This window comes from Mustelus asterias, chromosome 8 (assembly GCF_964213995.1).
Source record: "Mustelus asterias chromosome 8, sMusAst1.hap1.1, whole genome shotgun sequence".
Lineage (NCBI taxonomy): Eukaryota > Metazoa > Chordata > Chondrichthyes > Carcharhiniformes > Triakidae > Mustelus > Mustelus asterias.
Window position 1 is genome coordinate 57,959,791 of NC_135808.1, and position 27,617 is coordinate 57,987,407.

General features: G+C 45.3%; 1 protein-coding gene across 1 annotated transcript in view; it reads left to right on the top strand.

Annotated features, from left to right (window-relative positions):
- The window catches only part of pappa2 (pappalysin 2), a 416,756-nt gene that overhangs the window by 122,736 nt on the left and 266,403 nt on the right, over nucleotides 1-27,617 (top strand). The window contains exon 5 of the mRNA XM_078219173.1: nucleotides 18,073-18,265. Coding sequence (XP_078075299.1) covers nucleotides 18,073-18,265 — 193 coding nt within the window. The remainder of the gene's footprint in view (nucleotides 1-18,072; nucleotides 18,266-27,617) is intronic.

Genomic DNA, 27,617 nt, shown 5'->3' on the forward strand with positions numbered 1-27,617 from the left:
ACAAGAATCAACCACAATTACAGAGGCTGTTATCTGAGTTATCCAAACCTCATCTCAACCTGATTCATTCCTGATCTCAATTCAATTCATTCCTGATTTAAATCTGATTCCTGACCTCAATTCCATTCCTGATCTCAATCTGGTTAATTCCTGATCTCAATCCGATTCATACTGATCTCAATTCAGTTAATTACTGATCTGAATCTGATTCATTCCTGACCTCAATCTGAATCATTCCTAATCTCAATTCAATTCATTCCTGATCTCAATTCAATTCATCCCTGATTTCAATCTGATTAATTCCTGACCTCAATCCGATTCCTGATCTCAATCTGATTAACTCCTGATCTCAACCTGATTCATTCCTGATCTCAATCTGGTTCCTGACCACAATCCAATTCATAGTTGGTGCAAATGGCCTACTTCTGCACTGCAGGGATTCCATGGCCTCCATGATTTGATTTGATAGCTGAAGACTCTTGTAGGTTATTGTATATCTTAACTGTGCCTTTTTTAAGTCCCTTATTTTCTTATGGTTTGGGTTCCAAAACTAAACAGATCTAATTTGAATGGTGTATTTCCTCCATATTCACCTGTTTTTGTTTTATTCCTCTCCCACCCCATTATTCTCCCAGTTGAGGAATATTTCTAAAAGTAGCACTTAATTGGAAAGCACAGTAGAAGAAAAAAACAGTAATAAATCAGCGATGGTTCTTTAAATACGCAGGTTAATTTTGGTGCTCATCTAAAAATAACAGAGATTAATGGAATTTAGGAACCAGATCATGCATTACAACACAGCCAAAATTCCTTTTGGAGGTAGCTAACTAGTTGACGAGAGACCCATCCAATAGATGCAATTTACTGGGATCTTCGGAAAACATTGGAAGAAATTCTACGTTCATGATAAATATTAAGATTTATTGCTTTGATAGCCATTTAGTTGGAATGAACGCCACCTTGGCAACGGAATAAGCTGAAGGTGATGTTAAATGGATAAAGTCCTAAAATAGACAGTGGCTCAAAGTTCTGCAGAGTGCATTCTGAGCTGCTGCAGTTTGCGTTGTTTATTAATGTCTGGGGAAGAGAACTTTTTGAAATATAACATTTGTTACCAATGATTGTACGGGCCAGGTGACAAGTTTGAAGGAGATTAACTGGATTCGATGGCACACATAACCAGGTGGGCTGATGGATTTTAACGCAATTAATTGCACTGTTTGTAGATTTGGAGCAGGAAGCAAGTCATTTTGAGGGTGTAAAACAGTACAATTAGATGCAGTGTTATTTCGCAGGAATGAATGATCTTTTTTCAATGTTACCTCATAAAATTAGACTCTCGGGGAGGATGCCATCTCACACTGAATGGACCCATGAACTTGCTGCCACATAAACAATCATTAAAATAGGAGCCAGAGTAGGCCAATCGGCCCCTCGAGCCTGGTCTGCTATTCAATAAGATCATTGTAAGAAATCTCACAACGCCGGGTTAATTTGGAATCACGAGCTTTCGGAGCGCTGCTCCTTCATCAGTTGAGTCGCCAGTTGAGGAATATTTCTAAAAGTAGCACTTAATTGGAAAGCACAGCAGAAGAACAAAACAGTAATAAATCAGCAATAGTTCTTTAAATACGCAGGTTAATTTTGGTGCTCATCTAAAAATAACCTGGACTTTAATCTGGTGTTGTGAGACTTCTTACTGTGCCCACCCCAATCCAACGCCGGCATCTCCACAATAAGATCATGGCTGATCTGTTTGTATGTTGAGTTCTACTTTTCCCATCTACCCCCGATAACATTTGATTCCCTTGCTTAACAAGAATCTTTCGCCCTCCACCTTAAAAATATTCAGTGACCCTGCCTCCACTGCCTTCTGGGGCAGAGTTCCAAAGTCGCATAACCCTCAGAGAAAAAAAACTCATCTCTGTCCTATAAGGCTAACCCCTTATTTTAAAATAGTGCCCCCTAGTCATAGTATCATAGAATCCCGACTGTGCAGAAGGAGACCATTTGGCTCATCGAGTCTGCACCGACAGCAATCCCACCCAAGCTCTATTCCTGTAACCTTACATATTTACCCGACCAATCCCCCTGACACTAAGGGCAATTCAGCATGGTCAATCAGTCTAACCTAAAGATCTTTGGAACGAGAGAGGAAACTGGAGCACCCAGAGGAAACCGATGCAGACATGAGGAGAACGTGACCCAAGGCCAGAATTGAACCCGGGCCCCTGGTGCTGTGAGGCAGCAGTGCTAACCACTGTGCCACTGTGACACCCAAAGTCCTGGGCTTACCCAGAAGAGGAAACATCCTTTACCCGTCCACCTTGTCAAGACCATTCAAGATCTTATCCCTCACTTCAGTGGAAACAAGTCCAACCTTTCCACACAAGACAACCCATTTATTCCAAGTATCAAACTAGTAAACCTTCTCTGAAATGCCTCCAACACATTTACATCCTTCCTTAACTAAGGAGACCAAAACTGCATACGGTATTTGAGATAAAGTCTCACCAATACCCTGTATAATTGAAGCTTAACATCTTTACATTTATTTTTGTATAATATTGTGAAATAGGAAAACTACACATATGATACATTCTGTGATTGGTCAAAAGGATCGGCCATTCTCTTTCTCATTTGAATCAGTATTATGTGTTTCTAAAGTGTGTGTACTGTGTCTTTCCTTGCCTTGCCTGAGATCAATGTGGAGGAAGCCAGCAGCTGCTATAGTATGCAACTGGTGTTGAACTTCACATATTGGTAGCGGAGTAAACATTGGCTGGCATTCTCTGGCTGTTCACACCGGTGGGTTTCTCCAATTCTGCCGGCAGTGCACCCCTGCCCATGGGTTTGCCGCCTGCATGGGGTGGCATCAATGGAAATTCCCATTGACAGTGGCGGGAGCAGAGCAACACGCCACTAGCGAACAATGCGCCACCTCCGGCTGGGAGGCCGGAGAATCTTGCCTATTATCTCTATCATTAGTTGCTCGCCTTGTCTGAACTCAGGTAGGTGGGGACGGGCACTTCAACTAAATCTTTGACTGAGATGCAAGTGTCACTGGGATAGAGAGACACAAAGGCAAATAACTAATATGGCACATAAAAATTTCCAGACTATGTTTTAAAGGCAATTTTCCCCAAAAGATTCCAAGTGCTGAATTGGCAGGAAAAATGGTGTAATTCATGATTGTTTTTTCAGTGGGAGTTCAGACTCAAATCTCCCACACTCTGTGCAATGCAGAAGTCGCAATTGTGATAATTACAAGCTCGGGCGGTGGGGCCTATTCACACAGGAGTCTGAAAGTTCCGTGCCTCTGCGCATGTGCAGTGGCCCCGAACTGTCAGACTGCAGTTGGCTGGCCAGCTCAATCGCTGGCCCAGATTGCACCCCCACGGGAGATGCTATCGGGCCCGGAGAATTCAGTCCTGGGCCCGATAATCACATTTAAAATAGATTAAAAATAGATTTAAATCACTTACCTGGTCTTCCCGCCGGTTTCCAATGTGGTCTTGACCACGCCTGCTCCATGGCTATGGGAGACGCACATGCGTCGGGAACGCATGTGCGAATCCCGTGAAATCGCCGCCATCCGCATCTCCCAACCCGACGTGCCAAAGAATTAGCGTGTCACGATGAGAGAATCTGGTCCAGAGAATAGAGGGAGAAACTACAAGCCAATTTGATCTCTGGCTGAGTCTTGGATATTCAGTCCAGTATAATGCATTCTGACTTGTTTGATAAAAGTAAAAGGACAAAGAACACAATCCAGAGTAAAAATAATGAACTGGGGGAAAGCCAACTTCCATGGAGTAAGAATGCATCTAAGCCAAATAAATTGGAGTCAAAAGTTGGCAGGAAAAAATGGTAGCTGAACAATGGACTACTATCTTCAAAGGCGAGAAAGTTTAGGCACAGTCAAGGTATTTTACCTCAAAAGGGAAATAGGGCAAACAAGGCAGAGCTCCCTTGATGCAAGAAAAAGATTGAAATTAAGATAAAGATGAAAAAATGTGCTTATGACAGACGTCAGGTAAAGAAGTACAGTTGAGATCTAGATTGAATATAGAAGGCTCAGAGGAGAGGTGAAAAAAACAATTAAAGCAAAGGAGTTTGAAAAGACTACCATAAAAGAACTAACATAAAAGAGGATTGCAAAGTCTTCTTTTGCCATATTAATAGTACTAGGGTGGAAAACGGAGGTGTAGGTTGATTAGGGATAAAGAAGGTGATTTATAAATGAAGGCAGAGGGCATATAGGTGAGGTATTAAACAAATACGTTGCATCTGTCTTTTCCAAGGGAGAAGATGCTATCTGGCCTTGGTGAAGGAGGAGGTCATTCAGTCACCTGAAGAGTTTAAAATAAAATTGATAAAATTAAGGAGGAGGTATTGGATAGGCTGCCTCTACTTGAAGTTGATAAGGTACCATAATCTGTTGAAATGAATCCAGGGATACTGAAGGAAGTGAAAATGGAAATTATTGGGGCACTGGTCATAATCTTTCAGTCTTCCTTAGACTCAGGGTGATGCCAGTGGACTGAGAATTGATAACATTATCCCTATGTTCAGGGTCCAATGACTGGCCAATCAATTTCACTTTGGTGGTGGGAAAACTGCTAGAAACAATAATCTGGGACAAAGGTAAATAGTCACATGGCCAAATGTAGGTTAATTAAGGAAAGGCAGCATGGATTTCTTAAGGAAAAACATGTTTAACTAGCTTGCGAGAGTTTTGAAGAGATAACAGAGAGAGTTGATGAGGGCAATGCTGTTGATATGGTGTACACAGAATTCTAGACTGTGTTTGATACAGTGTCACACAACAGGTTTGTGAGCAAAGGTTCAGTACATGGAATGAAAGGGACAGTAGCAATATGGATATGGAACTCGCTGAGTGACAGGAAGCAGAGAATGATGGTTAAAGTATGTTTTTCAGGCTGGAGAGATGTTTGTAGTCAAGTTGCCCCGGGATCTGTGTTGGGACCCTTGCTTTTCCTGATGTACATTAATACCCTGGACCTTGGTGTACACAGGACACAATTTCAAACTTTGCAGATGATATAAAAATTGGAAGCACTGTGAAGCGTGAGGATAGCCTAGAATTTCAAAAGGACGTAGACAAGTTGGTGGATTGGGCCTGGAGGTGGCAGATGAAGTTCAATCCAGACAAATGTGAAAGAATTCACTTTGGTGGGAAGGACATGGAGAGACAATATAAAATTAAGGGTACAATTCTAAAGGGGGTGCAGGGGCAGAGAGGCCTGGCGTATATGTGAATAAGTCATTGAAGGTAGCAGGACAGGTTGAGAGTGCAGTTAATAAAGCATCCTAGGTTTTATTAATAGGGGGTTAGAATACAAGAGCATATGGAGGTTAGATTCAACTTATATCAGTCAATAGTTTAGTTTCGGATGCCACACTTCAGGAAAGATTTCAAGGCATTAGAAAGGGTGTAAAAAAGATCCATGAGAGTAGCTCCAGGAATGAGGAACTTCAGTTATGAAGATGGATTGGAGATGTTAGGGCTGTTTTCCTTGGAGAAAAGAAGGTTGAGATGAGATTCATTAGAGGTTTTCCAAGTTCAGGGGTCTTGTGAACAGATTGAGAACAAAAGGGCATGGATTTAAAGTAATTAGTAAAAGGAGTAAAATTGATATGAGAAGAAACATTTTCATGCAGTGACGGGTTTGGATTTGGAATGCACTGCCTGAGAGTGTGGTGGAGGTAGGTTCAATTGAACCACTCAGAAGGGAATCAGACTGTTTTCTGAAAAGGAAGAACGTGCAGGGTTACGGGGAAAAGTCAGCAAAATGGCACTAGGCGATTGTTCATTTGGAGAGCTGGTGCAGACACGATGGGCCGAATGGCCTCCTTCTGTGCTGAAACAATTCTGTGAATTCATTGAAATTGTATTTTCTTTTTGTATTTGGGATGAGAGCTGCTTTTATACAATTTCATCTCAGAATTGACTGCTCGGGTAAACTATTATTGAGTTGCATCGATCTCTTAGGTTTCTTGTTTCTTGTGAGAGGACAGTATAGTTTAACTATACCTTCCACCTGATTGCTCAGTGGATAATGCGTTCTAATTATCCTCGGACCTTACCCATACTTCACTGTGGAGATTGGACAATGAGTATTAACTGATTTTTGAACCAGAGTGGGCTTTACAGTTGAGGTATAAATGTGTACATAAAAACATGAAGAAAGCAGAGGATAAGAAAAGACCATTCAGCTGATTAAAGCCCACCCCTTTAGATTTCCAATTCTTCAAGCTTATTATCATCATTGGGTGAGATTTTCCAGCCCTTCCCACTAGTTGGAGCTTCTAGACCCACTGAAGGTGACGCCCCCATCCTGTCCTACGACAAGTTCCCCAACGGCAGGGCAGGCAATTGACTCCGGGGATCCCCCCGGACATTCCTACATGAGGACTGCATGGAAATTTCCCAGGAAGTTAAAAATACCCAGTGCTCGGAACCATCTGGAACTCTGACTTAAACTAGGAACTTCAGATGGCCCCGACTCTTTTAGCAAAATAATTACGCTGGAAAAGTTAGAAGAATTAAAATCAGTTCTAACACATGAATAATGATGCTAATGACCTGCTACCCCCTGTCCCATTGGACCCCACAACTTCACCCCTCCGACTATCATCCTGGCCCCTACGATTACCACACTCGACTACCTTCCCTACCACTTGATTACCCTTCCACCCATCAACCCACCCCAACCCCTGCCTACACTCCCCACCTCCTGACTGACCACCTGATCTGACTGATTCATCCTGCCCCACTCCCCCAACGCATCCTACACATCTCCCCACCAAAACAGAAAGGCTGCAGGAACCCACTGGCCCTGTACAGAAAGACATCGGAAACCCGCTGGCCCTGTACAGAAAGGCCTGAGGAACCCACTGGCCCTGTACAGAAAGGCCTGAGGAACCCACTGGCCCTGTACAGAAATGATGTGGAGATGCCGGCGTTGGACTGGGGTAAACACAGTAAGAAGTTTAACAACACCAGGTTAAAGTCCAACAGGTTTATTTGGTAGCAAAAGCCACACAAGCTTTCGAGGCTCGAAAGCTTGTGTGGCTTTTGCTACCAAATAAACCTGTTGGACTTTAACCTGTACAGAAAGGCCTCAGGAACTCACTGACCCTGTGCAGAAAGGCTGCAGGAACTCACTGACCCTGTTCAGAAAGGCTGCAGGAACCCGCTGACCCTGTACAGAAAGGCCTGTGGAACCCATTGACCCTGTACAGAAAGGCCTCAGGAACTCACTGACCCTGTGCAGAAAGGCTGCAGGAACCCGCTGACCCTGTACAGAAAGGCCTGAGGAACCCACTGACCCTGTGCAGAAAGGCCTGAGGAACCCATTGACTCTGTACAGAAAGGCCTCAGGAACTCACTGACCCTGTGCAGAAAGGCTGCAGGAACTCACTGACCCTGTTCAGAAAGGCTGCAGGAACCCGCGGACCCTGTACAGAAAGGCCTGTGGAACCCACTGACCCTGTACAGAAAGGCCTGAGGGAACCCACTGACCCTGTACAGAAAGGCCTGAGGAACCCACTGACCCTGTACAGAAAGGCCTGAGGGAACCCACTGACCCTGTACAGAAAGGCCTGTGGAACCCGCTGACCCTGTACAGAAAGACCTGAGGAACCCATTGACCATGTACAGAAAGGCCTGAGGAACCCACTGGCCCTGTACAGAAAGGCCTGTGGAACCCGCTGACCCTGTACAGAAAGACCTGAGGAACCCATTGACCATGTACAGAAAGGCCTGAGGAACCCGCTGGCCCTGTACAGAAAGGCCTGAGGAACCCACTGGCCCTGTACAGAAAGGCCTGAGGAACCCACTGGCCCTGTACAGAAAGACCTGAGGAACCCATTGACCATGTACAGAAAGGCCTGAGGAACCCACTGGCCCTGTACAGAAAGGCCTGAGGAACCTACTGGCCCTGTACAGAAAGGCCTGAGGAACCCACTGGCCCTGTACAGAAAGGCCCGAGGAACCCGCTGACCCTATGCAGAAAGGCCTGAGGAACCCGCTGACCCTGTACAGAAAGGGCGTAAAGTTTCTATGATTCTATGTTTGCCGCTCTGGATAATCAATCCCATTACATTTGACCTCTTGTTGCCATTTTTCTCTCATTGCCTTGGCTATTTTTTCCCTCTCTGGAATGAGCCCGTTTCCATTCTACCAGTGCCTGATGAAGACCATTGCCAATGTTCGTTCATTCATTTCTAACAGCTGACTGCATCCCATAAACCTCGTTCTTGTCTCAGTTAGTCCTCAGCTAATCACATGTCCATCTGCCACCCCATCCGTCCATCTATTCATACATCCAGGGAGCTTCTTTGATTTCAGTCCTGTCAGTTTAGGACTGGCACTTCATTGACGTTGGCATTTTTCATCTTGAGTTATCATTGATGATGGAGTCCAATGTGCTGGACCCTTTTAGAACAAGGAACTAATACTGAAGCAGTAAGTGGAGGGGTTTAGGCTTGTGTCATTGTGCATCATAGCAATCATTTGAGGTATGGGGGGGGTGAGGAGGGTGGTTGAAAGGGGGTGGTGGGTGGAATGGGTTGGACACCATCCTTTTGATTCTTCACACTTGCTTAAGTCCACTCTAAACTGGTGTGATGAAAGTTTGCTTTGTCAGTTAGCTTTGCTCTTTGCTGTCGAAGAGACTAAAGCCCCAAAACGCAACAGTAGTTTATTCTGTTAATGGGAGCTGTGAAGAAAAAAACAGACTTATGCGCAATGGTTTTCCAAGGTTAAAATTGAGAGATTTCATTAGAATAGACCAGCAGGAGAATTGCTTGATGTCTAGTTTTTTGTTTAACCAGACCTGGGTGCTTTAAAAGGGATATGGATCATTCTCCAACATAAGCACAAAATTCACAAAGAAACCCTGTCCATTCCTATCCTTTATATCTCTAAGTATGCAGTTGAAAGCTAGCACATCTTTGGACTTTGTTTTAATTGTGCTCGGTTTCTCACCATCTATCTGTCTGGTGGAAAACTCTTGGAGTGTATTAATTAGCTTGTGTTTGATGAGCCAGGTGTGACAAATAGAGTAGACATCTGGAATCTTCTGAGGAACTGTGCAACCCATCATTGAGCCCACAGACCTGGGTGGAAAATTATTGATACATTTCAGCCTAAAGAGCGCGACAAATGGTAATATTGCATCTGAAAAGGCCATTTGGGCTTCATTTATCCACAAGCAGTTGGCATAATCTCAAGTTTTGGTAACTCAAGCTTCCACTTCTATCAGAAAGAGAGTCCATGTGAATAATTCAGTTCAGACCACTAAGCTATTTCAGAAAACTACTAATTGATGTTCTTGGTATATGGGTGTGGTGTCCATTCTGTAAGATGCTGTTTCATAGAAAAACAAATAGAAGCAGTGTTGGAAGCTGGAAAGAGTTATCAGCATGGTCTAAAGGTAATCTCAAGCATGACCCCAAGGGCATTCCACACTATGCTCTCTCTATGTGATACAAAGTGTTGGCACTGAATGGCAGGGTGAGTTATTTTTAATGCCAAGAATGGGTTTGAAGTCAAGATAGAAAAGATCCAATCAAGGGACAAACCAGGGTGTGGACAGGAATGGAATTAAATGTCCAGAGATAAATAACATTATTTGGCTGACTCGTAAGTTCATTTCTGTCACTCCGCATCAGGGCATCATGATCCGCATTTTGGATTTATTGGCACTGACATCTTATCTGAAGATCTGAGGCCCAGTTGTATTCATGGCCCTGATTTTGATGTATTGCCAGATTCCCAGCATTGACCGTGCACCTATTTCTTATACCTCCTCTCAGAACACTGGCAAACTGTGCCAGTGAGGCTTTATCGCACTTTAGCTCAAACCGCGGCCAGAATTGGGCATGTTAAGTGAGGTTTATTAAATAATCATTTAACAAATAAAGAAGTTACTGCAAAATAAAAGATACTCGCTTGTAGTTTTATGCTGGGGGATTTACAGAAGCTTAACTTACCAACTGTTGAGCCTTAAATCCCAATAAATAATTTACGACCTGACAGGCCTGATCAAATCAGGAAATATATTTTCTTTTTTTTTTGGTGAACTTTGTTGTGAGGGAATAGCTGAGTGGCCTCGGTTGGATCAGGCATGAGGTAAACGCTAGTTTTTCAAGCCAACTAAATTGGTTGGCTGTAAGGTAAATCATATATTTATGAGGTAAATAATAGGTTTATAAGGTTGTGTGTTACTCTGTTGCCTGGTGATCATGGTGGGTCTGCTGTGAGTGTAGAAATCTTCTGACTCACAGCCAACCCTGAGAGTCGCCAGCAAGGGAGAGACAGCGAGTAATACGTTATAAGGATATATTAAAAACACATACTTTTTATCAAAGCACTATCACTTAGGAAACCTTTAAACAGAACCCAAACAAATACAAATTAACACCATATTTAAACGGTTGATCAGCATCCTGCATTCAGTACTGACCTTTTTTAATCACCAAAATTAATGCCATATTTCAACATTCAGCTCTGCCATTCTGGGAATAGAGACCACATTTATTATTTTCTTGGAAAGAAAGAGCGAAACTCCAAGAATTCTTCCAACCCATTTCGAAGGGAATGAGGGAGGGATGCCTCAACGGGTACAGCAAAACCTCCCCTTTTTCCTTCCCCGTTAGGTCTTCTGGTTTTTTTTCTTCCCTCCTCTATTCTTCCAAAGGGACTGTTCCTTGCCGGGCTCACGCCTCGGCGGGTGTCAGCAGCTCTCTTGTTCCTTGCCAGAGTAATAGTTTCTCATGTGCGAATCGAGACGGTGAGTACTGGCAGACTGGCCTACCAATGGGACTTTGCAGCCGAACCCAGGCTCTGCCAGCAGCCAGATTCCAGCAGGAGTCACTGGATAATGAGCAGTAGCGGGAATGTCTGATTTTTGTTTTTGTTCTCACGGCTAGCAAGGAGGCAGTGAAAACTTTCAGAGCGCTCACACCTCCATCCGGGCCTGTGATCTATTAACTTGTCTCAGACCTGGTATGAAACCGCCTCCATATGGCACGGTACACTTGTGCACTGAGGAAACATTAATTTTGGCGGCGCAGTTGTTAGCACTGTTGCCTCACAGTGCCAAGCATCCGGGTTCGATTCCGGCTTGGGTGACTGGTGCGGAGTCTACACATTTTCCCCGTGTCTGAGTGGGTTTCCTCCCAGTGTTCCAGTTTCCTCCCTCACTCCAAAGATATGCCGGTTGGGTTGATTGGCCATGATGAATTGCCCCTTAGTGTCAGGGGGATTTGCAGGGTAAATACGTGGGGTTATGGGATAGAGCCTGGGTGGGACAGTTGCCAGTGCAGACTCGATGGGCCAAATGACCTTGTTCTGCACATTATAGACTCCATGATTCAATTGTTCCCCAACTCAGTGGACCACTTGCACCATAACAAAACCCACAAGTTAGTCAGTTTCTGGCGAACGGCCCTCTCTCTGGCTATTAGGCAGTGTGGGCTAGTTGCAAAGCCACACATTCTCAGTCAGATCTTTACTTCCTCCACGTCCTCATCTCAAAGTGAGCCAATTGCATTTTCCACACTGCAATAATCATTGTAACTCTGTACCAAACAGCACATTTTCCCTTCACTCTTTACTGGAACAACATAAGATCTGTCTCGCACTTATATAGAACCACTGTATGATGATATTGCCATTAGTAGAATTATTTAAAACATTCTGGTTTATTATTCAGTTTTCCCTTGAGATGTATCATTTTTGCACCTCCCCTCTGCACCCCCTTGAAATTCTAGCACTTCTCTTTCACTTCCTGACTCCCCAATCCAGCCCACAATCTACAAGAAACAATCAAGAGTGTAATGGAATATTCTCCACTTGCCTGGATGGGTGCAGCTCCAACAACACTGAAGAGGCTTGACACCGTCCAGGACAAAGCAGCACACTTGATTGTTGCCCCCATACACAAACATTCAGTCCCTCATCCACCGACAAAGAGCGGCAGCGTGTGTACCATCTACAGGATGCACTGCAGGAACTCCCCAAGGTTCCTTTGGCAGCACCTTCCAAACTCATGACCAATACCATCTAGAAGGACAAGGGCAGCAAATACCTTGGAACACCACCACCTGGAGATTCCTCTCCAAGCCACTCACAATCCTGACTTGGAAATATATCACCATTCCTTTACTTTCACTCGATCAAAATCCTGCAACTCCCTCCCCAACAGTACTGTGGATGTACCTACACCTCAGGAATTGCAGTGGTTCAAGTAGGCAGCTCACTAACTACCATTCTTCTCCAGAGCAATTAGGTTTGGGCAATAAATGGTTTCCTAGCCGGCAACGCCTATATCCCATAAATGAGGTGACATTTGGGAAACCCAGACGACTTGGTGGATATTGGTTAAAGTTTATTTATTAGTGTCACAAGTAGGCTGATATTAACACTGCAATGAAGTTACTGTGAAAATCCCCTAGTCACCACACTCTGGTGCCTGTTCAGGTACACTGAGGGAGAATTTATCATGGCGAATGCACAAAGAGAACTGAGGGACAGCTGTGTGCTCTGTTTCACAGAGACGTGGCTCATTCCTGCTTCACCAGACTGTGCCCTCCAACCAGGGGGCTTCTCAATCCATTGAATGGACCGTACAGTGGCCTCAGGCAAGGTTAGGGGAGGTGGGGTCTGCTTCCTAATCAACACCTTGTGGTGCCTAGACATAGCAACACTGGCGAGTTTCTGCTCCCTGGACCGAGAATACCTGACGCTAAAATGCCATCCCTACTACCTTCCACTAGAGTTCACCACCGTTATCCTGACGGCAGTGTACATCCCACGCTATGCAGACGTGAAGATAGAGCTGGATGAAATGTACAATACTACAAATAACCTTGAGATGAAACATCCCGAGGTCTTGTTCATCATGGCCAGGTACTTCAATCAAGCCAAGCTCAGGAGCGTACCATTAAGTTACCACCAACATGTCTCCTGTTTCACCAGAGGCCCAAACATCCTAGACCACTGCTACATAAATATCAAACATGCCTACCGCTCTATCGCCTGCCCACACTTTGGCAAATCAGACCACAAGGCTGTGCTCCTGCTCCCGGCTTACAAGCCAAAACTGAAGTGGGAGAATCCATCAAAGAAAGTTGTGCAATGTTGGTCTGAGGAATTGGATGATCTCCGATGGGACTGCTTAGAATCAGTGGACTGGTCAGTATTTAAAAGCTCTGTGACCAGCTTGAACGAGTACGCCACTGCAATAACTGACTCCATTAGTAAATGTGTAGAACACTGTGTGCCAAAGAAGCAAATCTGCGTGTCTCCCAACCGGAAATCACGGATGAACAGGGATATTCACTGCTTGCTGAAGTCTAGGTCTGAGGTGTTCAAGTCAGGCGACTCTGACCTGTACAAGAAAGCCACATATGATCCAAGGAGATCCATCAAAGATGCCAAAAGACAGTACCGGACCAAGCTAGAGTCCCAGGCTAGACACACAGACCCCCGCCGATTATGGCAAGGTCTGCAAGACATAACAGGCTACAAGATGAAGGCATGTAAAATCGCCGGCTCCAATGCACCCCTCCCTGATGAGCTCAATGCATTCTATGACTTGTTTTGAACAAGAGGTCAGTGAGAGCATGCCCTCCACCTGAAAGCCTCGGATTGACCTATATCCAAGGTCACCATTGCAGATGTCAAAGCAGCCTTCTGGAAGGCCAATTCACAGAAAGCGACTGGCCCGGATGGGGTACCCGGACGAGCACTCAGATCCTGCGCGGATCAGCTGGCGGGGGTATTCACAGACATCTTCAACCTCTCTTTACAACAATCTGAGGTCCCTATCTGCTTCAAGAAGACGACCATCATCCCTGTACCAAAGAAACATCAAGCAGCGTGCCTTAATGACTATCGTCCGGTGGCTCTGACATCCATCATTATGAAGTGCTTCAAAGTGCTAGTCATGGCATGAATCAATTCCAGCCTCCTGGACTGCCTGGATCCACTACAGTTTTCCTACCGCCGCAACAGGTCCACAGCAAATGCCATCTCCCTGCCCTGCACTCAACCCTGGAAAACCTAGATAACAAAGACACCTATGTCAGACTTCTAATTATTGACAACAGCTCAGCCTTCAACACCATTATTTCTATGAAACTCAAGTCCAATCTCCGTGGCCTGGGCCTCAGCTTTTCACTCTGCGACTGAATACTGAACTTCCTAACCCACAGGCAACAACACCGCCTCCATGATCATCCTCAACACTGGTGCCCCAGAAGTCTGTGTTCTCAGCTCCCTATTATACTCCTTATACACCTTTGGTGATAGTGACCACAATTCGGTTACGTTCACCTTAGTGATGGAAAGGGATAGGCATGAACCTCGGGCCAGTGGTTTTAGCTGGGGGAAGGGTAATTATGAGGCTATTAGGAGAGAATTAGGAAACATAGGTTGGACTAGGAGATTACAGGGACTGGGAACGTCCGACATGTGGAGTTTTTTCAAGGAGCAGCTACTGCGAGTCTGTGATAGGTATGTCCCTGTCAGGCAAGGAGGAATTGGTAGGGCTAGGGAACCGTGGTGCACCAAAAAAGTTTCTTTGTTGGTTAAAAAGAAAAAGGAGGCTTATGTTCGGATGAGACGTGAGCACTCGGGTAGTGCACTAGAAAGCTTTAGATTGGCTAAGAGGGAGTTGAAGAGCGAGCTTAGAAGGGCTAAAAGGGGACATGAGAAGACTTTGGCGGATAGGGTTAAAGAGAATCCTAAGGCGTTCTATAGGTATGTCAAGAACAGAAGGTTGGTTAGGGCAAGTTTAGGGCCAGTTATAGATGGCAGAGGGAAGTTATGTGTGGAACCGGAGGAGATTGGTGAAGCATTGAACCAATATTTCTCTTCGGTGTTCACGCAAGGGGACATGAATATAGCTGAGGAGGACACTGGGTTGCAAGGGAGTAGAATAGACAGTATTACAGTTGATAAGGAGGATGTGCAGGATATTCTGGAGGGTCTGAAAATAGATAAATCCCCTGGTCCGGATGGGATTTATCCAAGGATTCTCTGGGAGGCAAGAGAAGTGATTGCAGAGCCTCTGGCTCTGATCTTCAGGTCGTCGTTGGCCTCTGGTATAGTACCAGAAGATTGGAGGTTAGCGAATGTTGTCCCATTGTTTAAGAAGGGGAACAGAGACTTCCCCGGGAATTATAGACCGGTGAGTCTCACTTCTGTTGTCGGCAAGATGTTGGAAAAAATTATAAGGGATAGGATTTATAGTTATTTGGAGAGTAATGAATTGATAGGTGATAGTCAGCATGGTTTTGTGGCAGGTAGGTCGTGCCTTACTAACCTTATTGAGTTTTTTGAGAAAGTGACCAAGGAGGTGGATGGGGGCAAGGCAGTGGACGTGGTATATATGGATTTTAGTAAGGCGTTTGATAAGGTTCACCATGGTAGGCTTCTGCAGAAAATGCAGATGTATGGGATTGGGGGTGATCTAGGAAATTGGATCAGGAATTGGCTAGCGGATAGGAAACAGAGGGTGGTGGTTGATAGTAAATATTCATCATGGAGTGCGGTTACAAGTGGTGTACCTCAGGGATCTGTTTTGGGGCCACTGCTGTTTGTAATATTTATTAATGATCTGGATGAGGGTATAGTTGGGTGGATTAGCAAATTTGCTGATGACACCAAAGTCGGTGGTGTGGTAGACAGTGAGGAAGGGTGTCGTAGTTTGCAGGAAGACTTAGACAGGTTGCAAAGTTGGGCCGAGAGGTGGCGGATGGAGTTTAATGCGGAGAAGTGTGAGGTAATTCACTTTGGTAGGAATAACAGATGTGTTGAGTATAGGGCTAACGGGAGGACTTTGAATAGTGTGGAGGAGCAGAGGGATCTAGGTGTATGTGTGCATAGATCCCTGAAAGTTGGGAATCAAGTAGATAAGGTTGTTAAGAAGGCATATGGTGTCTTGGCGTTTATTGGTAGGGGGATTGAATTTAGGTGTCGTAGCGTTATGTTGCAACTGTACACAACTCTGGTGCGGCCGCACTTGGAGTACTGTGTGCAGTTCTGGTCCCCACATTACAGGAAGGATGTGGAGGCTTTGGAGAGGGTGCAGAGGAGGTTTACCAGGATGTTGCCTGGTATGGAGGGGAGATCCTATGAGGAGAGGCTGAGGGATTTGGGATTGTTTTCGCTGGAAAGGCGGCGGCTAAGAGGGGATCTTATTGAAACATATAAGATGATTAGAGGTTTAGATAGGGTGGATAGTGATAGCCTTTTTCCTCTGATGGAGAAATCCAGCACGAGGGGGCATGGCTTTAAATTGAGGGGGGGTAGTTATAGAACCGATGTCAGGGGTAGGTTCTTTACCCAGAGGGTGGTGAGGGATTGGAATGCCCTGCCAGCATCAGTAGTAAATGCGCCTAGTTTGGGGGCGTTTAAGAGATCCGTAGATAGGTTCATGGACGAAAAGAAATTGGTTTAGGTTGGAGGGTCACAGTTTTTTTTTTTTTAACTGGTCGGTGCAACATCGTGGGCCGAAGGGCCTGTTCTGCGCTGTAATGTTCTATGTTCTATGTTCTATGACTGTGTGGCCAAATTCCCCTCCAACTCGATTTTCAAGTTTGCTGACGACACCACCATAGTGGGTCGGATCTCAAACAATGACAAGACAGAGTACAGGAATGAGATAAAGAATCTGGTGAACTGGTGTAATGACAATAATCTCTCCCTCAATGTCAACAAAATAAAGGAGATTGTCATTGACTTCAGGAAGCGTAGTGGAGAACATGCCCCTGTCTACATCAACGGGAACGAAGTAGAAAGGGTCGAGAGCTTCAGGTTTTTATGTGTCCAGATCACCAACAACCTGTCCTGGGACCCCCCATGCTGACACTATAGTTAAGAAAGCTCACCAATGCCTCTAAATTCTCAGAAGACTAAGGAAATTTGACATGTCAGCTACTGACTCTCACCAACTTTTACAGATGCACCATAGAAAGCATTCTTTCTGGTTGTATCACAGCTTGGTATGGCTCCTGCTCTGTCCAAGACCACAAGAAACTACAAAAATTCCTGAATGTAGCCCAATCCATCATGCAAACCAGCCTCTCATCCATTGGCTTTGTCGACACTTCCCGCTGCCTCGGCAAAGCAGCCAGCATAATTAAAGACCCCACGCACCCTGGACCTTCTCTCTTCCACCTTCTTCTGTCAGGAAAAAGATACAAAAGTCTGAGGTCACATACCAACCGACTCAAGAACAGCTTCTTCCCTGCTGCCATCAGACTTTTGAATGGACTTACCTTACATTAAGTTGATCTTTCTCTACGCCCTAGCTATGATTGTAACACTACATTTTGCACGCTCTCATTTCCTTCCTCTGTAAACGGTATGTATTGTCTGTATAGCATGCAAGAAACAATACTTTTCAGTGTATGCTAATACATGTGACAATAATAAATCAAATCAAATCAAAAACCCAACCCTCACATCTTTCGGACTGTGGGAGGAAACCGGAGCACTCGGAGGAAACCCATGTAGACATGGGGAGAACTTGCAGACTCCGCACATTTAGTGACCCAAGCCAGGAATCGAACCTGGGTCACTGGTGCTGTGAAGCAGCAGTGCTAACCACTGTGCCACCGTGTCGCCCATTGTGCCGGGTGCCTGAGGGGTATCACCCCAACAAATTTTGCCTCTCACCTTCTTCCCATTCTTCCCCATCCCACCAATACCCCCAGGCCCTCACTCAGGCCTTAGATCGGCAGCCTCCATTACTGCACCCCCCCTTCCCCCAGTTGATGGTCCTCCTCTGCTTGACCCCTCTGGTCCTGAATTTCAGGTTCCCCCAACTTTCTGACCAACCCAGTCCTTGTGTGTTGGGTAAGTACATGACATGACTTCACAAATAAAGGGTGGTAGAAAGGCCAAGGGGCACAGATTGAAGCCTTTAAATGCTCCATTCAGCATTGATGTCAGGAGGTTCTTCAAAAGCTGACCAAGAAGTACAAGTAAAACATATTTATCTCCATATATTCCGTCCTTTTCTTCCACAGATGATAGCTGTACTAATAAGTTCACACCAAACCAAGTGGCTCGTATGCATTGTTATCTGGACCTCGTGTATCAAGGCTGGATCCATTCGAAAAAGCCGTCACCCATCTCAATGGCTCCGGAAGTGATCAGACAAACTGTGAACTCGGTGACCATTCACTGGCTGCCTCCGATCAGTGGGATGCTGTATGAAAGGTAAAACTCTTGCACAAGACCTAAAGCCAGTGGAAACTTGCCTATAAGTTTCTAATGTTTCACATGAATCCTCAATTGGGAAGCAATTTACTCAGCAAAATATGGATAATGTAAAAAGTATGTAAGTGTTTATCAATGCACGGTAATTCACTCAGAAAAGCTAGGTTAGCAACTCATCACACCTGGCTGGTGAAGCGCCCCACAACAAACACTGACACATCATCATTTTTCAGACGTTGGTGAACTTGCTGCTTATTATCAGTCCTGTCATGATATTAGGATGATTGTGGTAGTGCACTCTAGTATTAGATAGAATATGGTACACTCTGTACTTCATTGCATCACCTGATCTGCGTGTCAGATGGCAAGTAATCAATGCAAGTTGTGAGCAGGTTGCAATTATGTCCCAAGTTTTGTTCTGAATAAACATAATTTACAATAATGATTTTGGTCATCCTGCAACATAAAAACAAGACAAGCCCTTTCTGTGTTGAACTCACTAACGTGTTGGGAAGGTATAACATGACCCTGATGGGCATTTAAGATCTGTGCAAACTGATAGCACAATTTGAATGATATTCCTGTATTACTGCAATAAGTCTTCAGAGGCAGAAGTCCCTTGCTTTACAAACTCAAATAGCAGTATACAGAGTGCTAGCAGTTCGCAGTCTACCTCCAGGGGTGTCAGAGGAACTGACACTCCCAGTCAAGTACAAGGCAAAGACTCCCTGATTGGCCCATCCATAGGATCCTTAATCAGGGACTTCTTTTTAGGTACCAACTAATTATACAAAATCAAATTAACTGAGGGACAAATTAAAAGGGGCAGCTCCCCAAAAGAAGGGGGAACAGCCCGAACCAAAATTCAAAGTCGAACGGTAACTTAAATAGAACATAGAACATTACAGCGCAGTAAAGGTCCTTCGGCCCTCGATTTTGCGTCGACCAGTGAAACCAATCTAAAGCCCATCTAACCTACACTATTCCAATATCATCCATATGTTTATCCAATGACCATTTAAATGCCCTTAATGTTGGCGAGTCCACTACTGCTGCAGGCAGGGCATTCCACGCCCTTACCACTCTCTGAGTGAAGAACCTACCTCTGATACCTGTCCTATATCTATCACCCCTCAATTTAAAGCTATGTCCCCTCGTGCTAGCTATCACCATCCAAGGAAAAAGGCTCTCACTATCCACCCTATCTAATCCTCTGATCATCTTGTATGCCTCTATTAAGTCACCCCTTAACCTTCTTCTCTCTAACGAAAACAACCTCAGCCTTTCCTCATAAGACCTTCCCACCAAACCAGGCAACATCCTAGTAAATCTCCTCTGCACCCTTTCCAATGCATCCACATCTTTCCTATAAGGCGGTGACCAGAACTGTACGCAATACTCCAAGTGCGGCCGCACCAGAGTTTTGTTTTGAAATCATTAAATCAAAAGGCGATTGTCGGGGTCGATAATACACCCCAGCTCCTGCAGTGCCTAGCGGGCACGGAAGGCGTCAACTGCGCCTGTGGACACCGCATGCTCCCTCTCCAGGGACACCTGGCTGTGAATATAACCGCGGTAGAGGGGCAGACAGTCAGGATGGACAACCTCATCGATCACCCGCTGCCTGGACCTGTTGATGGCTCGCCTCACCAGGCCCAGGAGCAGGTTCACGAGGAGGTCATCCTGATCCTTAATCAGGGAGCTCATACTCCAATAGGCCAACCTCAATGGCCTGATTGAAGTCATTACAATGACTAATTCAGGATTTGTGTTGACGTTGTGCAGTAATTAAGCAGTTGCACAATGTAAGGGGAATACTTGCAATTATACGGTGCCTCGCCATTCTGCCATCTCGATTTGTATTTTGCCTGAATTATGTCTCAAGTGCAGGGAGACAAGCAGGGAGATCACTCCATCTCACGGACAACAATGGGGGGAACAGCCAATCCATGCCCGACAAATTATTTAAGGCCAGCTTTCAATTAGCAAGAGGACGGAGGGAAGGTGAAAGTTTGAGGATCTTGTGAAGTGAAGAGATGAACATACAAATTCAGAGCAGGAGGAGGCCACTCGGCCCCTCAGACCTGATCTGCCTTTCAATAAGATCCTCAAGCCTCATTTCATTAATGTGTTGTGAGTGCCTGGCCAATGCCTCCATTAGCAGTTTGTTGGACTGAAAAGTCCAATTTCCCACCATCTGTTGTGCTGACAGAAGCCTCCTGATAAGTCCCGGGAGGTGGAAGTGACATCGGGGAATGGACCCTGGCACTGGGGGGGCAGTGAGCTATTAAACAGGCCTTGCACCTGCTTGACTGGGCAGCGCAGGGCCCCACAAGAGTCTCAAAACAACGATGAGGACCTTCATAAGCATATGCGGGGCCACCTGAACAAAATGGATGACCCAATTTTGCGTCACATTTTTAAGGTGGCCTCAATGCTCAGGACCTCAAGTCCCTGAAATTGGGCTTTGTTACTCGTCGGATCTTTACTGTGGTGTTGAGCTGCCTCTCTACTTGGAATCTTTGAACATCTAGCTGAAAAAGCAGGTGGGATCTCAGCTTCACATCTCAACGGATGGACGATGAAAGTCATATTGGTAGCTGGGAGAAACCCAGTACATCTCACATCAGATCCATACTTTCAAACACCTAACTTACAAAGTTAGGACCTGTCCATCAATGTCAGGTTTTAGAGCAACATTTGGGGCTCAAAATCACCACTATCTGGCAAGAAGACAAGTGTTCCTGCATCACTATGGTTGTGGCAGGCTTCATTTGATTTCTAATTGTAGTTGAAATGCAGCAACAGTTTTCTCTGCTAAGCCAACCTGCTGGAGAGATTGGGGCGGCACGGTAGCACAGTGGTTAGCACTGCTGCTTCACAGCTCCAGGGACCTGGGTTTGATTCCCGGCTTGGGTCACTGTCTGTGTGGAGTTTGCACATTCTCCTCGTGTCTGCGTGGGTTTTCTCCGGGTGCTCCGGTTTCCTCCCACAGTCCAAAGATGTGCGGGTTAGGTTGATTGGCCATGCTAAAATTGCCCCTTAGTGTCCTAAAATGCGTAGATTAGAGGGATTAGTGGGTAAAATATGTAGGGATATGGGGGTAGGGCCTGGGTGGGATTGTGGTCGGTGCAGACTCGATGGGCCAAATGGCCTCTTTCTGCACTGTAGGGTTTCTATGATGATTTTTTCTATGATATCGAGGAGACTCTCGCAGTACCGGAAAGCTGTTGCTAATGAGATCACCCTTCAGATTGGGGCTTCCTGATAGAAGTAGTCCATTCCCGATGAGCCTGATATCTAAGGCCATCACACAAAGTTAAATTATAGATTTGTATCGAATTTTAACCATTTCTGTTCCACTGTGGGTCCGAAATTTAATGTGGACCAGATCCCACCAGATCTAGGGTCCAGATGTTCGCTCCTCGATCGGGTGCACAGAGGTGGGACAATTCATGGCTCTGTGAACTCAACTTTTAAAAATTGCCAGCTGCAGGAGAGATCTCTGGGCGGTAAGGATGAGGGAGGAGGTTGGTGTGGTGGTGGGGCGGGGAGTGGCGGGGGGTGGGGGTGGGTGGTGTGGCAGCAAGCTGGGACCGGAATCAGGGAGGATGAGCCTGGAAGTGGTGAGGGGATGGAGGCAGGGCCGGTATGGGTCAGGTGACTCGGGCAACCCCTCGGAGTTGCTGGTCCGAGTGTTACCTCCTGAGAGCAGCACACCCAGAGGCATAGAGGAGACATTATTGAGTTGTCATGTGAGTGTCAAAACTGTAAACGCTGTCCAGCTGTAAGATTATCCTGGATGGCTAATCGTGGGCTATCCGGATGGTCAACAGTTACTGATACCTAATCAAAAGGGAATCCTCAAGACACAGCCATGGAGGTGGCATTGCTTCGTCATCACTACTTGGTCTATTCCCTGCCTATTCATGTATCTGTCAAGATGCCTGTTAAATGTTGCTATTTTATCTGTTTCTACCCCCTCCTCTGGCAGCGCATTCCAGCACTTACCACCCTCGTGTAAAAACCTTGCCTCTCCTTTAAACTTTTCCCCTTTTACTTTAAACCTATGACCCCCAATAATTGACAGTTACACCCTGGAAAAAAGACTTTGATTATCCATTCTATCCATAATTTTGTAAACTTCTATCAGGCCACCTCTCAGCCTCCAAGTGAAAACCAACCAAGTTTGTCAAATCTCTCCTTATAGCGAATAACCTCCAAACCAGGCAACATCCTGGTAAACCTTTTCTGTACCCTCTCCAAAGTCTCCACATCCTTCTGGTAGAGTGGCAACCAGAACTGTACACAATGTTCCAAATGTAGCCTAACTAAAGTTCTGTATAGCAGCAACATGACTTGTGCCAATCTTTATACTCTATGTCCTGACTTATGAAGGCAAACATGCCATACGCCTTCTTGACCACCTTATCCACTTGTGTTGCCACTTTCAGGGAATGGTACATCTAGATCCTTCTGTATATTAATGCTTCTAAAGGTTCTGTCATTTATTATACTTCCCTCCTGCATTAGGCCTTCCAAAATGCCTCACCTCACATTTGGCCAGATTTAATCCTCTTCACTATCCGCAGCTCCCCTAATCTTTGTGTCATCTGCAAACATTCTCCTCCAAATCATTTATATATAATACAAATAACAGGGGTCCCAGCACTAATCCCTGCAGAACACCACTAGTCACAGATCTCCATTCAGAAAAACACCTTTCCACTGCTATGCTTTGTTTTCTATGACCAAGCCAGTTCTATATCCATCTTACCAGCTCACTGCAGATTCCATGTGACTTCACCTTCTGTATCAACCTGCCATGACGGACCTTGTCAAAGGCCTTGCTAAAGTTCAAGTAGACAACATCCACAGCCTTGCCCTCATCAATCATATTTGTCACTTCCTCAAAAAACTCGTTCAAGTTTGTGAGACACGACCTCCTCGCACAAATCCATGCTGCCAATCGCTAATAACTCCATATCTTTCCAAATGTGAGTAAATTCTGTCCCTGAGAATCCTCTCCAATAATTTTCCTATCACTGATGTAAGGCTCACCGGCCTGTAATTTCCTGGATTATTCCTGTTGCCCTTCTTAAACAAAGGAACAACATTGGCTATTCTCCAGTCCTCTGGGACCTCTCCTGTGACCAAAGAGGATACAAAGATTTCATGCAAGGTCCCAGCAATTTCCTCCCTCGCCTCCCTCAATATTCTGGGATAGATCCCATCAGGTCCTGGGGACTTGTCTGCTTTAATGCTTTTCAAAACACCCAACACCACCTCTTTTTTGTATCAGCATGCCCTGGAATATCAACATACCTCTCACTCGACTCACCATCCACCATGTCCTTCTCTTTTGTGAATGCTGATGCAAGGTATTCATTAAGGACATCACCCACTTCCTCCGACTCCACACATAAATTCCATCCTTTGTCCTTGAGTGGACCTATTCTTTCCCGAGCTACCCTCTTGCTCTTATGTATAAAATGCCTTGGAATTTTCCTGAATCCTGTTTACCAAGGACACTTCATGGTCCCTTTTAGCCCCTCCCTAACTCCTTGTTATTGTTCTTTCCTGCTTCCTTTATATTCTTCGAGCACTCTGGCTGTCTTCGAATTGTCTGATTTCCCACATTCTGCAGGAGAAGCATACTACCCCACTGACTACCATTTTTACCCTCTGGCAGCTATTTAGTTAAAAATAAATTTCTATTAAACTAATTTACAGCCAACTAGATGGTCCCTAAGTTTAGGTTTTAAGTTTATTTATTAGTCACAAGTAGTCCTACTTCAAGTCGTAGCGTTATGTTGCAACTGTACACAACTCTGGTGCGGCCGCACTTGGAGTACTGTGTGCAGTTCTGGTCCCCACATTACAGGAAGGATGTGGAGGCTTTGGAGAGGGTGCAGAGGAGGTTTACCAGGATGTTGCCTGGTATGGAGGGGAGATCCTATGAGGAGAGGCTGAGGGATTTGGGATTGTTTTCGCTGGAAAGGCGGCGGCTAAGAGGGGATCTTATTGAAACATATAAGATGATTAGAGGTTTAGATAGGGTGGATAGTGATAGCCTTTTTCCTCTGATGGAGAAATCCAGCACGAGGGGGCATGGCTTTAAATTGAGGGGGGGTAGTTATAGAACCGATGTCAGGGGTAGGTTCTTTACCCAGAGGGTGGTGAGGGATTGGAATGCCCTGCCAGCATCAGTAGTAAATGCGCCTAGTTTGGGGGCGTTTAAGAGATCCGTAGATAGGTTCATGGACGAAAAGAAATTGGTTTAGGTTGGAGGGTCACAGTTTGTTTTTTTTAACTGGTCGGTGCAACATCGTGGGCCGAAGGGCCTGTTCTGCGCTGTAATGTTCTATGTTCTATGTTCAACACTGCAATGAAGTTACTGTGAAAATCCCCTAGTCGCCACACTCCGACACCTGTTTGGGTACACTGAGGGAGAATTTAGCATGGCCAATCCACCTGACCAGCATGTCTTTTCGACTGTGGGAGGAAACCAGAGCACCCGGAGGAAATCCCCGCAGTCATGGACAACGTGCAGACTCCGCAGATTCCCCAATCCGGGAATCAAACCTGGGTCCCTGGCGCAGTGAGGCAGCAGTGCTAACAATTGTGCCACCCTGTTCTCACTAAAAATGCAAAATACACCATTTTGTAAACACCAGCCTATGTCCCACTCTAAATCCCAGTACTGTACTAATCTACCACTAAATCCCTTAATTCCTCCCCTCACACTCTCCTCAAGGTGTTGCTGACTGTCTGTTTCAGTGTCCTCCTCTCACACTCTCCTCAAGATGCTACAGCAAACCATCTATTTTATAGTTAACAAAGTCCAATTACTCAGGAAACCCAGCCTATTTAACCAAGAATATCCACAAACTACAACAAACAGAAGCATTCATTGAACCAACAGCTACTTCTCCTGATTAAACAGGATGATTGCTCCAATAAGATGTCGTGAGTGGAGGATAGTTGCATTCAAATGGTGTGCGTAAAATCAACTCCAATTGCTTACAGCAGTGTGGTCTTCCAGTGTGATTGGCAGAGAATTACTCACTCATTTTCATCCTGGCTGGAAACAGGGCTGTCACCAGATGCAGCTCGATACCTGCATGTCAGGAATATAATGTCACCCAGTCAAAGAACAGCAATCCAAGCAGAGCAGATGCTGTTGTGTTATTGCTCTCATAGAGGTATGTTGTAAGCACACACTTTGCGGCAATGATATAGTAACATCATCTCCCCTTACCATTCTCACATTAGTTGCATCCACATCTAATTCCCTGCCTTATCCCTTCCCCAAGCAGCCCCTTTGATCGTTCTGTCCGTCAGTTTTGGATCTATGCCCGCATCTTTCCCCTAGCCCCCTTACCCCCTACTTTCCCTATGCTGCCTCACTGATCAGCTATGCAACATGCAAGTCTGTGGCGTTGGAGTTGGGGGTGGATGGGGAGCATCAATTCTGCGTGTGTTTATTTCCCTTTTTAAATTACTGCAGGGCACATTTTTGTTTTCAATTTGCTTCCACAGAGCACAGTATGATTAAAGCAAATTGAAAACACGACTAGGATCTGACCGCATCAGAGAGATAAAACCAGAGTAAGAGTTTGGGAAAGAAATGAGAGCACGAGAGAGGTAGAAAGTCAATCGGAACTAAAATGGATGGTGTAAATAATGGTGAGAGAATCCAAAGTGTGTAGGGGGTGGCACGGTGGCACAGTGGTTAGCACTGCTGCCTCACAGTGCCAGGGACCTGGGTTCGATTCCCGGCTTGGGTCACTGTCTGTGCGGAGTTTGCACATTCTCCCCGTGTCTGCGTGGGTTTCCTCCGGGTGCTCCAGTTTCTTCCCACACTCCAAAGATGTCCGTGTTAGGTGGATTGGCTATGCTAAATTGCCCATTAGTGTCAGGGGGAGTAAGTAGGGTAAATACATGAGGTTGTGGGGATAGGGTTTGGGTGGGATTGTGGTCAGTGCAGATTTGATGAGCTGAACGGCCTCCTTCTGCACAGTAGGATTCTATGATTCTATGTGTGTGGAAAGACACAAAGGGAGAGAAATTAACAGAGATAGTCACCAAATGAATAAAAACATTGAAGGAATGACTGGACTTATTTCATTTGCTCTTCAGATCCTCTGCCCTTTTTCTACCACTTTGCACCCGAACCAGTTCACCTTAAGGCTTTGACGTCTTGCTGACATGCTGTTGACTAGTCACTTTCACTCTAACCGTAGCTCACCCAAAAGGGCAATGCTTCATTCAGGAGCTTAAATTGCTGCGACGGCAGGCTATTTGGCTGCTGGGACATAACAGCCCAAATCTGTCCTCACCCAGGCTTCACGCATGAACCTGCAAATGGGATTGTTGGACAATGATTGGGAGCAGCAGTCCCAGCCGCTATTCCTGTATCCCTGACTGCAGGGTTACAAAGTCAGTTCTAGCACTAATACATTGCATAACAACACTGCTGTGGAAAGCAGGGGATGGAGGATCAAAGCTGTCTCCCTAAGGGATGGATTTTTCCCAACTTGCCTGATCAGTCAGAATGAAGGCCCATGGGTGTCTTGATCACTCCGGAGTGGGGAGGTGGGTGTGGTGGGTTGATGAAGCAAAGCATAGGAGACCACAGGGGCAGCTGAATGCTCAGGAGGATTAATAAGAAAGCCTGTCTTGGTTTTCTGGTACTTTGCCTCAGCTGTGATATAAAGATTTAGGTCCTCTAACCCTCACCCACCCTCCATGGCTCTGTACACCCTCATGATAACTCATGCCCCCAACTACCCCATAGCCCTTTATACTCTCCCATGCCAACTCCATTTACCCTGTATACATCCTGGGCAGGCCTCAGGAGCTACGTGGAGATGAAATAAAATAAAGTTATAAAAATCTAATACAGTTCTCACTATAGAGGCTTGATAGTAAAATATTTCTCACTCATAATAGCCTATTCAAAGCTTTCTTTAAAAACTCTCAAGTGTTTAATCTCTTTTAAAATCAAACAACCTTCTATTCAAACACCACATCAAAGAGAGCTAATTCTATAAGAGTCAATAATCTGACCACCAAAGTGTGAAATTCATGGCTCTCAAATTGCATATTAAGACCCTTATAAGAGCCAACATGGAGTCTGTTTGAACTCAACACAGAAACCTTCTGAGTTTGGATTTCCTTCTTGTTTCATCTCTCACATCCTGCCCCATTTCCCCGATCAGCAAATTCAAATCTGTCAGAAATGGGATGGGACTTTTACATCTGTGTTTGCGCACAATTTTTGGAGTCTTCCTGACTCTGTGAATAACCGGGCTTAAGTCTTGTATATTCAGGGTCTCAATCATTGAAG